The following is a 17,084-nucleotide window of genomic DNA, read 5'->3' as shown; positions in this document are numbered from 1 at the left end:
TGGGTCTTTTGGGGATCCTGATTTGAACAACTCAGCTGTGCACATACACACAATTTTTGAGATAATGAAATTTGAACACACATGGCTGTTGAATATTAATGAACTTTGTTAGATGTAATAATGCATGTGGTTACATAAACACACACACACACTCTTTATGTTTGTTAGAAATTCAAGCTCACATATCTGTAGATGGGATTTGCTTTAAAATAGGGAAGCAAAAAAAAAAGTTGGGGAGATGTAACAAGATTGGTCACTAGTTTGTAATCGTTGATAATGAATGATAGGTATAGGGGAGATTATTCTTCTCTTCTTCATTTGTGTTTGTTGAAATTTTTCCACAGTAAAAAGTTTTTAAAAAATTGAAAGCACTAAGGACAAGGAGCTGTTGTCTATGCTTAGGGAAAAAAGACTGAAGAAATACAGGAAAATATAGGGTTATGTTCAAATACTTTTTCATGATACAATTCGTCTACTTGTAATTTATACTGAGACTAATTTTAAAAAAAGAAAAAATGCATGCATGAAGGTGATTGTTTTAAGAATAACCATAATAGGAATATCATGATGGTAACAACTAGCTCTAACAGCTAGGGGATACTTAAATGATATTATCTCTAACCAGAAGGATGTTAGGTAACCATTTGAAAAAATAACAATGAGTGAATTAATCAAATTTGAAAAATACAGTTGTACATATATTTAAATGAAATTACATTTGAAATGTGAATATGAAATGTATGCATTTGTTTGACTAAAAGGAATATACAAAAATGAAATTATATGCTGTTAGATAAGTGAGATTAGGTGATTATATTATTTCTAATGTTATTTATCTGAAATTTAAAAAAGATAGGGCAGTGTAAATGTGTTAGGCACAGAAGTAATAGTAACGTATCAATAATGTAATGACATGCTAGTAATGGGGGAATTAAGAGCTAGGAACAGAATATATTTGAGATGAATGCTGCAATATTATTAGGCAAATCAGTGAAGTATATTCTATTGTATCCCAATCTCTCCCCCCTTATTTTCTTTCCCTACCACTCCCAACCCAAATAATTAAGCATTAATTAGATTTCATCCTATGTAACCATGTCTGAAATACTGGTCATTATTATTTGTTGTTAGTGATTTCTGTAGAATTAAATAAAACTAGAGTTCAACATTTATTGACCACTTACTCTGTACCAGGCAGACTAAAGAATCAAAAGTGAATCACAGGGAATCAAAGAAATTATAATGTAATAAGAGGAAGCAGACACACAAATAAACTATTAAAATGATGCAGGCACAGATATGATAAAAATAGTCTCAAAAGAAGAGGGAGTGTGTAACTCTGCTTAGGGGAAGGCAAGAGGAAGGGAGGGGTAAGAGTAATGGGGAGAGGGCAAGAGGAACTCCAGAAAGATGGTGATGCCAAGTATGGCTTTAAATACTTAATTGGAATTTAGAGGAAGAAGAGTAAAGTGTTCCAAATCATTGTTTCTCAAACTTTTATGTGCAAACAGACTACTTGAGGGATGTTGTTAGAACGCAGTTTCTGATTCAGTGAGTCTGGAATGGGGTCTGATTCTGCATTTCTAACAAGTCCTAGGTGGTTCAAATGCTGTTGGCCCATATTGATTTTAAAATGAAAACAAACGTGATTTGTCATGGAGACATAAAACTGTGATGTATTCAAGTATATACAAAATACCTGGTATTATAGGGTAAATTGTGTGAAGGTAAGTGGATGGATGTTTGTGTGCTTTGTCACAGAGCTTTTATTTATCCTCTGTTGTCCAGAAGAATTTTAAGAATGCACAGCTGACTCAGGTAACAAGTAGGGCAAAGACAAATTGTAGTGGGTTGAAGAGTAAATGATTAGTTGCCAATTCTGAGGAAGTACCAGGCAAAGCCAATTAAGGGCCTGTACTCATCAAAATACGCAGTCATGAAAGACAAGACAGTGGAACTATTTCAGATATAAGAAAACTTTAGACACATGACAACTAAATGCAGAATGAACAGAATTTTCTATAAAGAACATTATGGGGCGCTTTGGTGGCTTAGTCGGTTAAAATGAACAAATTTACAACTGTGGACTCTTAACCGCTTAACCGACTGTTAAGCGGTTAAGCGTCTGCCTTCAGCTCAGGTCATGATCCCAGGGTCCTGGGATCGAGCCCCGCATCAGGCTCCCTGCTCAGCGGGGAGCCTGCTTCTCCCTCTCCCTGCCGCTCTGCCTACTTGTGCTCTTTCTGTGTCAAATAAATAAAAACCTTAAAAAAAAAAAAAGATTATAGGAATAATTGGTGAAATAAGAGTCCATAGTTAATAGTATTAAATTTGATTTTGATAGTTGTGTGGCTATGTAAGACAATACATGTTGACAAATTTACAGGGACATTGTGTCAGCAACTTAATCTCACTGGAGTTCAGAAAAATAAAGCAAATAAGATAAACTTAACATTTGTGGAATCTGAATAAAGGGTATATGGGACTTTTTACTATTGCAAGCTTTCTGTTAGTCTGAAATTATGTCAAAATGAAGTTTATTTTTTAGAGTGGACAGATGACAGAGGAACAGTGGCACCACAGCCCACACAAGCAAGCCAAAACCTAGGGCTCAGGCTTCTCCACCTACACTTCTTCGTATCTAAACCCATTATCAGTATGATCTTACTCATTTGTTTCAAACATGCTCCTGTGTTCATTTCTACCACTTTCAGAGGCCAATCTAATGATCCCTTATCTATACTGAAATAGCCTAATCAATTATTTCCCTCCAATCCCTGTAGCTAGTGATCTTTGGAAAATGTAAACCTGCCTACAATCACACCTGTTCCCCGCCCCCACTCCTTAAAATGTGTGACAGAGGGAATATTATAGGCGACCCCTAAAGCCCTACCTACCTAGGATGACTCCTACCTGTTCGTGGTTCTTTTTCACTATACTTCCTTACTCTATACTAACTGCTGTTCCATTGTCAAATTTATCTGGCTCCCTGGTGCTTTGGGCCTTTGTACATACCATTCTCTCTTCCTTCCCCTTGCCATCAGCGATTTCTGTTCATCTTTGAAATCTATCACTTTGCCTGGGTACTTTTCCTAGAGCTGTTATATACTCCCACTAACTTCTCTAAATAGTACTTCTCTTTTCTGTTACGCGTTGGTTGCAGTTGAGATAATGTCTATAAACTCCATTAGCGGCAAGGATCATGACTGTGCTCACCAGTGTCCCCAGGGTCTAACACAGTGCCTGGTGTGTAATTGGCTCTCTCTGAAGTTAATGAATGAATAAATGAAAGGGAAGAAAGGGAAGGCAGGAGATAGGAGAGATACCGTGTCAAGGTGTGTTTTAGGATAGAATCTGGGAGAGGATTTTGGAGAGCAAGAACTGAAAGGCTCAGAGGGTTATAAGGAGGTAGAGAATGTGTAGTTTGATTTTGAGTTGTCATGTATTTCCTACTGTTTCAAGAGTCCGTTGCAACCTTACAAGATACTATGGAAAAATAAGTATAAAGAAAACTCAAGTAAAATTCAGTAAAAAGTACCACCTTAGGGAAGGTTGAAGTTTCTTCAAAAAGGTATTTGCTTTTAGAAAACAAGAAAGGTGGTGACTTGCTTTTAGAAGAGAAGGGCGAATTGACTGGAATTTGTTTTAAAATACTCCAGAAATGTTCCCATTAAAACAAGAGAGAGGGCATTATTGAAACCCCTGCATGTATGAGGCATATTATACATTTTAAAACCTCTCACAATTCTAGTTACCCCTTTCTAGAAAGGGGTTTGGAATTATGACTGCCGGTTCATTTTGTTTTCTATTTATATTTAACATCTTTCTCTGCATTCTTTTGGGTGGTAAGAAATCTTGGGGGCCATCTTAGAATTCTGCCATTTTCCCTGAGCTCTTTTTTCTTTTTTTAAGATTTGAGAGAAAGAGAGGCAAAGGGAAAGGGAGAGTCCCAAGCAGACTCTGCGCTGATCTCACAACCTGAGATCACGACCAGAGCTGAAACAGAGTTGGGCACTCAACACCTCCCTGAGTTCCTTAAAGTCACTGTTCTGTTTTCCAGCAGCTAGTTTTGCTTTGTCAATTTGATCTTCATTACTTTGCAGTAATCCTTTTATCCCTTTTTCTGGTAACTTTTAGGATATCTTTGTTGTGATGTATGATTCAGATTTTTTTTCCCCACTTGACACTCAAATGAGTTCTTGAAATCTTAACGGAAAAATTTTTGTCTATCATTTCTTCAACATTGCCTTTCATTCTGTTCTGTTGCCCCATTTTGGTTTGCCCTTTTCTCTCCCCATATTTTCCACCACTGTTTCTTTGAGTTGTACAATTCCTCTGCCAACCCATTGATTGTCATGTTCAGCCATGTCCATTCTGTTACTTAGCCCAATTATTGATGGTTGTTTTTAAATATGAACAATTTTATTTTCCATTTCTGAGGTCTCTCTAAAGGAACCTTTTGCCTGTTTCTTTCGGCAGTGTTTTTTTAAAGACTTGTTATTTGTATTCTGTGAATCCATTCACTGTTTCTTGAGATGGTTCATTTGTACTTCATTTTTTATGGTGTTGATACTCAGATTTTTGGAGCTTTGAGTTCTCACCTTTAAAGTTGATATTCACTATTAAAACTGTTCTGCCACTGTTATTTATGAGATCCTTTTCTCATGGATAGGGTAGAAATTTGCACTCAGTACTATTTTCAGAAGCAGTTAGGGACGGGCAGGACATATTTCAAAATGAGGCACTTGGGCATTGCTTTCTCTCTACCCATCCATTGCTCTGTCCAAGACTCAGATTGGTACCTATTAAGGCAGGTAATCTCAAGGAGTGTGGCTGAGAAGTTGGCATGTGTAATCATCCTATCAGATAACTATCCATCTAGGTAATTGTCCTGCACCATTTCCCTTCCCTCCAGGTCTAGAGCACCTTTGATGATCCTGTTTTTGTGGCAGCACTTTCCCATGTGCTTTTGCACTGTTTGCTCTTCCAACTCCCTATGATATCAGTCTTTCAGAGATTCCTCACAAATTCTGCTTTACTTACAAGTTCCCTTTTATTGCTTGCTAATGTGGATGTATATGTGCAGATCTTTGCATATGTCTATGTATAAACCTTTTGTCTATTATTTTTAGGGTGTTTTGTCATCTTGAAATCAGAGTCCCAGTTATTGTTAGTAGACCATCCTTTTTTTTCCCCTCAGTGTTGGTGAGAAATTGGCACTTCAGCCTACATTTCTTTTTCATCTCCAAACCCTTCAAAAAAGAAGCCAATTTGGTTACTAAGCCAGTACTGGAAATACGGGGTTCAGATAGTCAATAATAATCATGATGAAACTAATTTATTGAATACTTATGTCAGATATCCTTCTAATGACTATTACAGGGATTAACTCATTTAATCCTCATAAGCCCATGATAGCTGCTCTTATCCATTTTACAGATGAGGCAACTGCAGCACAGAGATACTAAGTGACCTAAAAGTTTGAGAGAATTTAGTGCTTTTAAAGTGTAAGAATGGTGCTGGGTACTGTCAGTTTGATGAAATCTGGTTCTTGCTCTCAAGAGGTCCCTATTGTGATTTTACAGACTCTTACTTGATCCTGAATTACTTTCAGATTTAAGGGCGAGTGGGGAGCTAACTTAGGGATTCAGATCATATTCAGCCAAGATTTACAGACCTGAAACAACTTCCTAAGATTTTGTAATTTAGAAGACTTTGAGAACAGGTAACCTTTTCTTTTCATCCCCTTCAAGTAATGGAGCAACTATAGGAAAATGGGCACTTCTTGAAGATGTTTTTAAGGAATCTTATTGGGGTATTTTCAGTTTAGGAGCATTCCATTTTGACATGTAAGTATTTCTCTCATTGTATGTAATTTTGAACTGGTGAATTAATGTTCTGCAATGTTGTAAGTAAAAACAAATTAACATGTTATGTGTTAAGGAAAACTTCACATTTCCTTTCTATTTGTTTTAGTACATAATACTTCTCTGAATCAGTGGAGAAATGGATATTCTCCTACATGCAAGCCTCAAATAAGGTCAGAATCTTCTGCACAGCTGTTCCAGGGAAGAAAGAAAAGACACTTGAGTGAAACAGCATTAGGTAGGTTAAATGAGAATATGAGCACTAGTACTAAAAAGTGAAAATAAATTGATCTTCAAAGAACCTCTGCTTCATGGAAATTTATAATCCAGAATAGTCCCTATTACACAAAATATCCATGGTCCTATGAATGTTAAACGGCATATTCACGTAGTCAATTGAGGACTGTTTGTGGACTGGGCATCCATCCACTTGATGGCAATTAAAGATTTCCTTCCTATATTCCCTAACTACAGTTATCTTCTAGGGACTGTCCTCCTGGACAGAACTTAAGCCAACGCTGTGTTCTGGACTCAAAATATGTCAGTACAGAGGTGCCTTACAACCATTTCTGGTACTTACGTGGAGGTGTCAGTTCAGTGAAGCTTCCTTAGAATTTTGAGAAATTGGATGAGATTCACCTAACGTAACTCAACCAACTAGTTCAATTTCCCTTAAGAACTTAAAGTTCCAAGATGATGAATAGACATCTTTGAAACTAGAACTCTTCTAGTAATACAAAGTGGGGTTTGTTGTGGGGATTTGGGACTATTGGTTTCCAAAGTTATTGCAAATAACGATTAAAAAACTTACCAGAAAATACACATTTTAAATGGCAAATTATTTATGTTTTGGTTCTTGTTCATTGTTCCAGTGGAAAGAACACTATATACATTAGTCAGGTATTCCCCAGATGTATTATGTCAATATACCCAATAATTTAAAAACTGCATTCAAGATGTATTGGACTGTAATTATACTTAATGGATTTAACACGTTTATCACTACTATCTCTAGAAATGCCACCATATCAGCCCAAGTCACTACCTGATCATCACTACCTGATGAGCTAGTGTGGCACAGAATTAAACTCCTAGCCACAACCAGAGATATCATTGTGCTTTTTAGTACCTCAATCTTAAAGACAACCAAGAGTCACCTTAGCTTTTGAAGAACTTACATACACACACACATCTTCCTCTCTTGACTTATGACAGGGTGACATCCCAATAAACCCATGGTAATCTTGAGTCAAAAAAGTATTTAATATGCTAACCTACCAAACACCACAGCTTAGCCTCAAATGTGCTGGGAACACTTATATTAACCTAAGTTGGGCAAAATCATCTAACACAAAGCCTATTTTAAAATAAAGTGTTGAATGTCTCATGTAATTTATTGAATACTGTACTGAAACAGTATAGAATGGTTGTATGGGTAGAAAATGGTTGTTAAGTGTATCGATTGTTTATCTTTGCGATCACATGGTTGACTGGGAGCTGTGGCTTGTTGCTGCTGCCCAACACGAGTATCCTACTGCATACTGCTAGCCCAGAAAAAGGCCAAAACTCAAGGTACGATTTCTACTAAATGCCTGTCACTTTTGGGCCATCATAAAGTTGAAAAATCCTAAGTTGAACCATGTAAGTTGAGGATTGTCTGTCTATCAACACACAGGAAAACTTGTATCTCTTAATAAGATCCATTATGAAATTCACATTACCTAAGATACAAAATGTTTCACTTGAATTGATCGAACTTCAAGTCTGACAGAAATACAGAAGAGAGTAAGATCCTATACTACAGAGAAGTAACTAGATAACTCCCTGGAGTGCAGAACACCTTAACATATGTCATGAAAAACAAACTTCCAGACTGCAAGAAACCTAAAAGACAATAACCAGTTTCAGTATATGGATCCTGATTTGAAGAAACTACTAACCATAAAGGACATTTTTTAACAACTAGAAAAATGTAAATATGGACTGGGTATTAGATTTTACACTACATAGGAAAATACTTTTTAAGATCAGAAGTAAAATAAGGGTGGTAAATAAGTGAATAAATATATATTCACAAATAGGGAATCAAAACAAACGGAAAAAGGAAACATGGAAGAAACACAGAAAATACCAAGAATAGTAGCAAAGTTCTAATCAAGATCTTGAGAGAAAAAGAGAAATTCCATCCATGAAATAAGAATAGGATAGTATAAATGAGTGACAGACCAATGACTTAGTAGAAAAAGTCTTAAGTAGAATGGGTCAGAAGATCAAGTTAAGGAAATCTCCCAGAAATTAGAACAAAAAGTCAAAGATATAAGAAAATGAGAAAATAGAGAAAATTAAGGGGATTAAGTCTTTGGAGGTTAACATCCAAATAATAGGCATTACAGAAAACATGAACAGAGTAAAGAGAGGGGATGAGATGTACTGTATAAAAACTTGCCAGGACCCCTGAAAATGGAAATAATTGTGACAGAACTGTGGGTAAGATTTTCTTTAATTTCCTTAATTTTTTGATACATAAATTTTAAAAAGAAAAAAATTAAACAGATAGGGAATCATGTTACCTAAGTAGGAAAGTAACTTTAATACCTATCAGTCCTGTTTGATGTATGACATTCTCAACGGTTCTTTCCATGGCAGGAGAAAGAACCAGATTTGAAGAATTTGCTTTTCAACGCACAGAACCAGGATCCCATAGCAATTTTACTGCTGTTACTAATGTCAATGTTGTATCAAGAACCCAGAATTCATCATCACAAGTAGGTTTTTTTGCATACTGAACTCTAAAATTGCTTTATAGACTTAAAACTGGCTGATAAAAAAACTTGCAAAATCTATAAACAGCCTTACTTTACCAGCACATACTGGCTTATTTAGTAGTATCTTATTAGGTAACAATAAATCTGATTAAACTTTTTTTTACTAGTGAGCTGATAACTCAGTAATTCTTGATTATGGCTTTTTTTTTCCCTCTGTGTGAAAAACTATCATAACCATTCCTACTCCTTACCAGGAAGCTTAATAAGAATCCAGCACTCGTGTTGTTCTTACTATTTTGTCATCTGGTCAGAGAATAGAAGTTAAAAGGTAAAAGGGTTTAGAAAAAACTGTAAAGCTCAGGGACCAGGAACACATAAATGAAGAGTATAAAAACGATCTTTACTAAATGTCACACCAAATATTTTCATAGTCTTTCCTAATAAGGAAGTGTGTTTGTTAAATGATCATTTTCTTGACATTTAGGGTGCTTTATGGTAACCTTTGGTAAGAGTTTTGCAACTTAAGGCATTCATGTTTTTTATGGTCTTAAAAATAGGCTTATAGGTATGCACACAGAAATGTACACTGCATACCTGCCAGAAGGGGTTGTGTTGTTTTACAGGACATAGGCAGCTTTCCTGTTTTTCCTAACATTTTATAGTCAGGCCTATCACAACATAGTTATAAAACATGTAGAGTAGGCCTCAGGAGAGGAGGGCAGCATCGCAGGTAACTAGATATTGTGGTAAAACTGCTATGATCCTCCTTTGCAGAATACTGCACGACGGAGACTGAGAAGTGAGAGCTCTTATGACATAGATAATATTGTGATTCCCATGTCATTAGTTGCCCCAGCTAAGTTAGAGAAACTCCAATATAAGGAAATACTTACTCCAAGGTATGTATACTTACATCTTTTTATTTGCTCTTCCTTCTTTTTCTTGAATAAACTTAAATTTTCAGAGTGAAGTTAAAATTTTAATTAATTAAAGGAAGATGCTCCTCTCTCCCTTCTTCCACTCCGCAGAGGAAAAATGGTGAAAGAAACCTTACTCATGCTGAAAAAAAGTGCCATATATTATCACTTTAGTTGTCAACTTTTATTACGAACTGGGAATTCCTAAAACTGACTTACTCTGCAATCTTAGTCTTTTATACAGTGATATTTAGTTATCTCTTATGTATGTGTGTATGGATATATATATATATAGAGAGAGAGAGAGAGCACAAAAAGGTACTTTAGGGATGTAAATCAGTAACAAATAATCCTTGCTCTTTAAAATGGAGTTTTGCACAAGACTGCAAAGTGTTCAAAGAAAGCAACTACCTTTGCAAGGAATATTCACATTATAAGACAGTAACACTTGTAACAACAAAAATAAGAATTTGATGTGTTGTTGCCAAGTCAGCAATAAATAGATTAGTAGGAAGACGTGGGAAGACATCATGAAGGAGGGAGAAAGAACAGTTTATTCACACAGGGGAAACCACAACAAAGGCACACGCTACGCCAGAGAGAGACTTTTGTGTAGGGTGATAAAGTTATGGCTAGAAAAGGAATTAGAACCAGATTCTAGAGGTCCCAGAATGCCATACACAGATCTGCTTCCTACTGGCAGTGAAGTTATTCAAAGTTTTTGTTTTTTTAAGCAATGATGAAAAACATTTTTTTAAGAACGTGAATCTGGTACCAGGAAGTAGGTAGAAGAGATTGGAAACAGATAAAAGCTCAGTGACAACTACAGTAATTCCTACCCATCTCTATTCTAATTGATTTCAAATCTTATTTCTAATTACTTTGAGGTATTAAGAACTCTTAATACTGTAGGAGGTATTATGAGAAATCCTACAGAGAATCTATTGAGATCTTCTACATAAAAGTAAGGAGTAACATTTGTGCTTACGATGTTCTGCAGCAATGATGTTTTTCAATCTACTTTGGAAGGCTGGAGCTGGCTGGTTGGGTTGGTTGTTTAAATACAGAGGAATTCTGTGATCCAGTAGTTAAAACTGAGAGGCCATGCTCTCCCCCCTCCCTCCTTGCCAAGCCATTTTATCAGCATCTACTGACTTAATTCAAAATTGGTACATTCTTAGGTACAGAATGCAGCTATGCAGAGGAGACCGTTTACTCTAAGGCCAAAAGTAAAGTCTCACCTTCTCGTCTTTTTTTCATAACACAAATTGTTCTCTTTAAAAAAAAAGTATGAAAATACAACCATTTGAATTAATGGAAGCCCCAAGGAAAGAAAACATTACTGCATTAGCTGTGTGTGCTTAGAGAATAAAATTGCTACACTTAGTTAAAAGCTGAAATTGGTTTGTATCTTCAACAGCTGGAGGATGGCTGTTCTTCAGCCTTTGGATGAATATCATGTAGGTGAAGAGGAGGTAAGTTGCCTTTCACTTATGGACAATTGCACTTTATATATTACGAAGCCCACTTAATTTGGTGTTTGAGGAACTAAAGGGAAACATAAGCCCCTTAACATGCACTGATTTTTTTCTTTTCACTTATGAAAACAAAATTCTTCATTAAGGATATTAGTTTCATTAGAAAAATGTTTTCGTGCAAATTTGCAAAGACAGTAATCTATAAAGAAATGTAATAAAGAAAAACACAAATCTTTTGCTTACATGAATTGTTGAAATACTGAATTTACATGAATATCTATATTCATTCCCAGTATTAGTCATGTTTTTCTGCATGAAGAGATTTAGTTTTAATATTCAAGTCTACAGTGCCACATTCAAAACGTTGGGAACAAACGGCTTTTGAATTGGGAAACCTTTGGACTTGAGAAAGTAATGTGAATGTGATGGGTACATCACATAAGACATAGAGGGAGTCTAGGATAGTTCTCATAATCAAATATTAATGTTTCTATAGAAAACAGTTCTAGAATTTGGCCAGATCAGGCTGTGTCACTGAATGAATTAAGAACACTTGTTGTTTCAGAGTTTTAGAATGCAGGAAAGGGACTATGAGCCTGTATGGGTAAAACTTACATTAAGACAAGAACAATTTCAGGGAAAAATACTATATAACCAAACTAATTTGAAAGTGATGTTCTGTAGAAGCACTATTATGTAAGACATTTTGTGTCATAATCTTTCTAGGCCCACTGACTGTGTTTTTCAACTATCAAAATTAACTTTTTAATGCCCTCCCCTCTTTTAATGTGCTTTTCCCTAGTTTAGAATGATCCTAGCCAGGAAACCCAAATTCTTAAACCATACCACCAAAGTCTTAGAACTCCAGATTAAGTCATTAGTTAATTTTCATTTTTCTCAGTTTCACTTTGCTTTGATATTAACATTCCTAGAACAGTAAAGGGCAATCAGTATAAATCTTTGAATGAATTAAGCATTAAGAGAATTTTTTATGCAAAGCACTGTGAACCTATCTGTAATCTAGGTAAGTCTTCAAACATGACCCAATAGGAAAAAAGTTGTAAAAGAGGGAAAAAAAAAAAGTTAATCCCTCTATTTTGGAATTTGAAGCTCATCTCATAACACTTGTTCTCTCAACTTAGATTTATTTTAGAATTTTCTTCCTATATTGTTCTCTTGATGAGGAATTGTTTGACACCTGTTCTCCTATTTCAAAATGTTTCTGATAAAAGAAAAACTTTATTTCTAATTCCAGGTAGAAGATCTTTCTGATGAAGTCTTCTCCCTAAGACACAAAAAATATGAAGAGAGAGAGCAAGCCAGATGGTCACTATGGGAGCAAAGCAAGTGGCACAGAAGAAACAGCAGGCAGGTGTTAACAATTTAAAAGCCCAAACCATGAAATCCATGAAGAATCAACAAAAATTCTGCATGAGTAATGAGAGAGACCCCTAAAAAGGAAGAAAATATACTGCAGAACATCAGTTATTTGTGCACTAGAAGTGAAACATGGCATTTATTGAGTACATTCCAAATAGATTTTGGCTATGACTGATGAAATGCATTTCTCTATTTTTCTCCACTATTTCCTATTGCTTACTGTCAACCTGAGGAATAGATTTAACTCAGCAAATGATGTGAAAATGCTCCCTAGATAGAGTAGGCCATTTCAGTGCACTTTAACAGCAGCCCTAACACTAGGAATTAGAATCCGGGTGATCTATTTTAACATAACCACTTAAAAAACATGTTGTTCTTAAAAAAATTTTGCTCAAGAAACCTGTCTAGTCTAAAAAGCAGATGGTCTAAAATACTTCAAAAATATGACTTTGGGGGAAAGGAAATTAAATCCTAAAAACATAATTAGTAATTATATATTTGAGAAAGTCCATGGTATTTTATATTTACACTGGATTGTGTTTTAATATAGCCAGAACTCACAAAGCAAGATCGTGTTCAAGTCTGGTAGTCCGCTAGATTTAATGTGGGGACATCTCTCATTTGCTTAGTAAGCTGACCTTGAACATAGGTTTGAACTATGTGGGTCCACTTATACACAGACTTTTTACAGGACAGTCCTATAAATGTATTTTCTCTTATGGTTTTAATAACCTTTCCTTTTTTCTAGCTTACTTTATTGTAAGAATACAGTATATAATACATATACAAAATGTGTGAATCGATTGTTTATATTATCGGTAAGGCTTCCTGGTGAACAGTAGGCTATTAGTAGTTAAGTTTTTGGGGGAGTCAAAAGTTACATGCGAATTTTTGACTGCATAGGGGATTTGGTGCTAACCCCTGTGTTATTTTAAGGGTCAGCTGTATTTTTTTTGCATTCTTTTTTTTTTTTTTAAGATTTTACTTTTAAGTATTCGCCCCACACCCAACGTGGGGCTAGAACTCACAACCTGGAGATCAAGAGTTGCAGGCTATACCCATTAAGCCAGCCAGACACCCCTTCAGCTGTATTTTTAAAACTCATTTCTCTGTTTAGGTCTCAAAATATCCAGATTTGTTCTAGATCCTTATTCCAAGAGCTGTCTTAACACACATGAGACTCATTTCTCATCTTTCTCCACATTCCAAAGATAGAACTTTCCAGAAGTAAAGAGGAAAATGTGAATTGAGTCCTACATGGATGACATCATAATATAGAATACCCTGGGAACTCAGAAAGACTGTAGAGATCAAGTAACTGTCCTTTCTCATTTAAAAACAAAATAACAGCAATAACAAAACCCACCAAAACTCAAACCCACTATTATAATTTGGCAAATTCACAAAATATTATTTCTAAAATACTGTTTAAGTCTTTGAGATAACAGGAAGATCGGCAGATGAATTTTTAAAAATTTTTAAAATCGGCAGGACTGTTTCCAGCTACCAAGTTAAATAGACTTAGTGATAACTTGGGGTTGTTCATAAAATGTTAAGACCTGAAGAAGTAACAATTAAATATTTTCTTGATTTTCTTGCTAGAGCCTATAGTAAAAATGTTGAAGGACAGGACTTGCTTTTGAAAGAATACCCTAATGACTTCAGTGGTGGTCAGCACTGTGCTGCTGAGAGTCCTGCTGAGCTTCCTTCAGAGAGCCAGGATCTGAGTGCACAGAGCTCACCTTCATTAAATGCAAGTCAAGAAACTAAGGTAAGTGGAATATATACAACTAGTTAAACCTCCTTTTAAATGCCTTTTTAACCTTTTAAAAGCCTATGTGTAGAAAGTGCTTGTTAAAAAAGAAGTTAAGAAAGGGCAAATTAAGGATTCATCATTACTTAACAAATCAGTATAAAATGCTGGGTACAAATCAGAGAGGGTATGTATTCCAGCATTCTAGTTTCTATCACTAATAAGCACTTTATCTTTTCATGTAACATCTCTATCTAGTTTCACCTACTCACTCCTCTGTTAGGAAACGGGGATTCTATCCAAGTTTCATTACAAAACCAATCTGATTAGAGAGAACAGCACCTGGCACACAGTAAATGTTAGCTATTTCTTTTTCTAAGAGATTTTTACCTGTCTCCCCATAGATCCAGTTCTTACCTCAAGGGGAGTGTTTTCTAACACAGCATCTATACATTTTTGCACTGTTCTTCATAAGCAGGTGGCGGAAAAGAACGAGATCTAGAATGGAGAGCAGAAACTGTAGAAATTAATCGGCAAGTCGTAGAAAGCGTGGGGAAGGAAAAGTCAGTAGGTGTCTGTAGTAATTATGGGCTGAAATGAAGACACTCAAGTAGGAGGAGATCAAAACACTCTGAAAGGGACTTTCCGAGCGTGCTCCGATGCCCAAAATGCAGGCTGATGCCCGACAGCAGTGTCTCCTCTTTATGGAAGGGCAAGGGAAATGTCTCTCAACAATTCCCAGGAACGTCCCATTTGAGTTGCTAGATACTCAGGTCGAAATGAAAGTTTGTACATTTATGCACTAGAGAACAAAACAGTAATTACAAAACTGACATTAAAGGATTATCTGATACATGAATTTAAACAAATTAGTTGAAACTTAACTGAAGATGTTCTCTCTTTCAGTCTTTGTGGTGGGAACGACGGGCTTTTCCGCTGAAGAATGAAGACACAGAAGCCTTACTATGCCAGGATGAAAAAAAGGATCACAGTGAAAGTTCGAGCCCAGCCTCCTGTGGTGAAATCTTCTGTACCAGTGCACCAGAGAACGGTCACCATCCGAAAAGGCAGGCAGACGAAATGGAAGAGTACAGACCTTTTGGTCTAGGACTTACTCATGTTAAAAAAAATAGGTGACAGGGAACAGGTTAAGAAAAGTATGTAAGTGAATGGAAGACAGGAGAAAAAAAATAAGCCCTGTTCTCCATCCCCCACCCCCTTCAGTCACAATTCCAGAGTAAGAGCATGTACTGCATGTATTAATCTTTTATGCTGTTATAAAACAGGCAAGGTAGGTCTCTTTTTCCTTCCTGAACCACAGGAATAACTAGCTTTTCACCTACAGACAAGTGCTAGTCTTTTGTGTTTATGATACAAATCACAAGCACCAAAAAATTAACTGCTGCAATCTGATGTTAAATCACATTACTGAGTAAATGGTTTTTGAAAGACGTTATACCCACACATACATATATATATACAAATATACCTGTGCATCAAATGACAGCTCTTTTTCCTATACATTTCTATGTAATTTCTATGGTAATTCATTAAAATTGCCTCAGAAGTATATTAGAATATACAAGTATGTGTGTACGAGTATACATACGTATACACACACATCGTTTTAAAAAACACTGGCAGTGGCCACTCCACTTGAAAATGCATGTATGAACTACCCCATGAAGTGTAAGCTGCACTCTAAAACAAAGCACAGGTTCCAGTGATAATGGATATCTAAAAATCTTGATGATGGGGAGGGGATTTTTTAAAAAACATGTTTAACCAATAGAAGTTATTTATGGAAATTTCTATACCAGATAACACAACACGCCTTTATCTAAAATCACCATTATCTGTTAGACTAAACACAGGTTACTTTCCATTCACTCCTAACAGCTTAAGACAAGCAAAGTAGAGTTAAATATTGGTCTCTTTTAAAACTTGAACTTTATTTTATGTATCTCGTGAAGAGAAGACACCAACTTAAAATAAGCAACAGGAAAGTACTATCAGTATAAAAAATGTTGTATTTCTAATGAATTTGGTCATTCCTTACTATAGCTCACTCTATTCAAATAAGCATCTATTCTTACTTGTATTCTAGAGTGAGAATTAAAATTTTTCAAAGGGTAATGCTTGAATACTGAATACAGGAGTGTACATTAAGGAAAATTCCTTTTGAAGCTATCACGTAACTTTTTCAATGTAAAAGTTGAGGACGACTCCTCTCATGTTAAAAAAAAAAAAAAAAAAAAAGGTTATTCAAGTTATAGTACCCATATAACTGACAATCCTGGCCATCTGGCCTAGTCTGGGGGGATTTGACACTAAGTTTTTTGTTTGTTAGGGATTGGAAATTATACTAATCCCTTTAAGGAAGGAAAAAAATTCATATTCAATACTGACAAATTTTTGCTTGTAGTTTTACTGTACATTTATTTTTAAAAAAGAAAAAAGCTGGACAAACCCAAGTTGTCTAGGCAAATAAGCTCAAATCTTTCTGTCATGTCTGACATTATAATCTTCTATGTAAGTTTTTTAATTAAAGTTATTTCTATATGCCTTGTGTTGTCTGATCTGATTAAACACCACCTATTCATGGCACAAACCTTTCCTAAGTCAAAATAAAAACCGACAGATTTTTACATTATAGGATAGAAAAAAACCAAGCAAGCTCTAGTCTATGCGGAAGTGTTAATGTTCTTATTTTTCAAACCTATTTCTCAAAACTCATAGTAGCCTAAAGAAGCTTAATGACACTGGTCTCCTGTTTATTTCTTGCCATATGTATTAGGTAGCAAGAGTACTGGTAAGAATGAAATAGCGGATATGTATTGTCAAAGTATAATCTGGGACACAGTTTTAAATATTTAGTTTACAGATTAACTCTGTACCTTGTCATCTTTTTGGCCTACCTGGTC

At 35.6% G+C, this 17,084-nt stretch overlaps 1 protein-coding gene across 6 annotated transcripts in view; it reads left to right on the top strand.

Annotated features, from left to right (window-relative positions):
• Positions 1 to 16,722, top strand: part of KANSL1L (KAT8 regulatory NSL complex subunit 1 like) — a 146,187-nt gene extending 129,465 nt beyond the window's left edge. For 5 of the 6 annotated variants that reach the window (XM_078071275.1, XM_078071274.1, XM_036098753.2 and 2 more), the window contains exons 9-16: positions 5,977 to 6,105; positions 7,365 to 7,439; positions 8,514 to 8,632; positions 9,407 to 9,531; positions 10,970 to 11,024; positions 12,283 to 12,395; positions 14,010 to 14,178; positions 15,067 to 16,722. In XM_078071275.1, the coding sequence (XP_077927401.1) occupies positions 5,977 to 6,105; positions 7,365 to 7,439; positions 8,514 to 8,632; positions 9,407 to 9,531; positions 10,970 to 11,024; positions 12,283 to 12,395; positions 14,010 to 14,178; positions 15,067 to 15,297 (1,016 nt within the window). In that variant the 3' untranslated portion in view covers positions 15,298 to 16,722. The remainder of the gene's footprint in view (positions 1 to 5,976; positions 6,106 to 7,364; positions 7,440 to 8,513; positions 8,633 to 9,406; positions 9,532 to 10,969; positions 11,025 to 12,282; positions 12,396 to 14,009; positions 14,179 to 15,066) is intronic. The other variant, XM_036098755.2, reaches the window with a different exon arrangement.
• The last annotated feature ends 362 nt before the right edge of the window (positions 16,723 to 17,084 follow it).

This window comes from Halichoerus grypus, chromosome 4 (assembly GCF_964656455.1).
Source record: "Halichoerus grypus chromosome 4, mHalGry1.hap1.1, whole genome shotgun sequence".
In the NCBI taxonomy this organism is placed as follows: domain Eukaryota; kingdom Metazoa; phylum Chordata; class Mammalia; order Carnivora; family Phocidae; genus Halichoerus; species Halichoerus grypus.
This window is presented reverse-complemented; position numbering and strand designations above follow the sequence as displayed.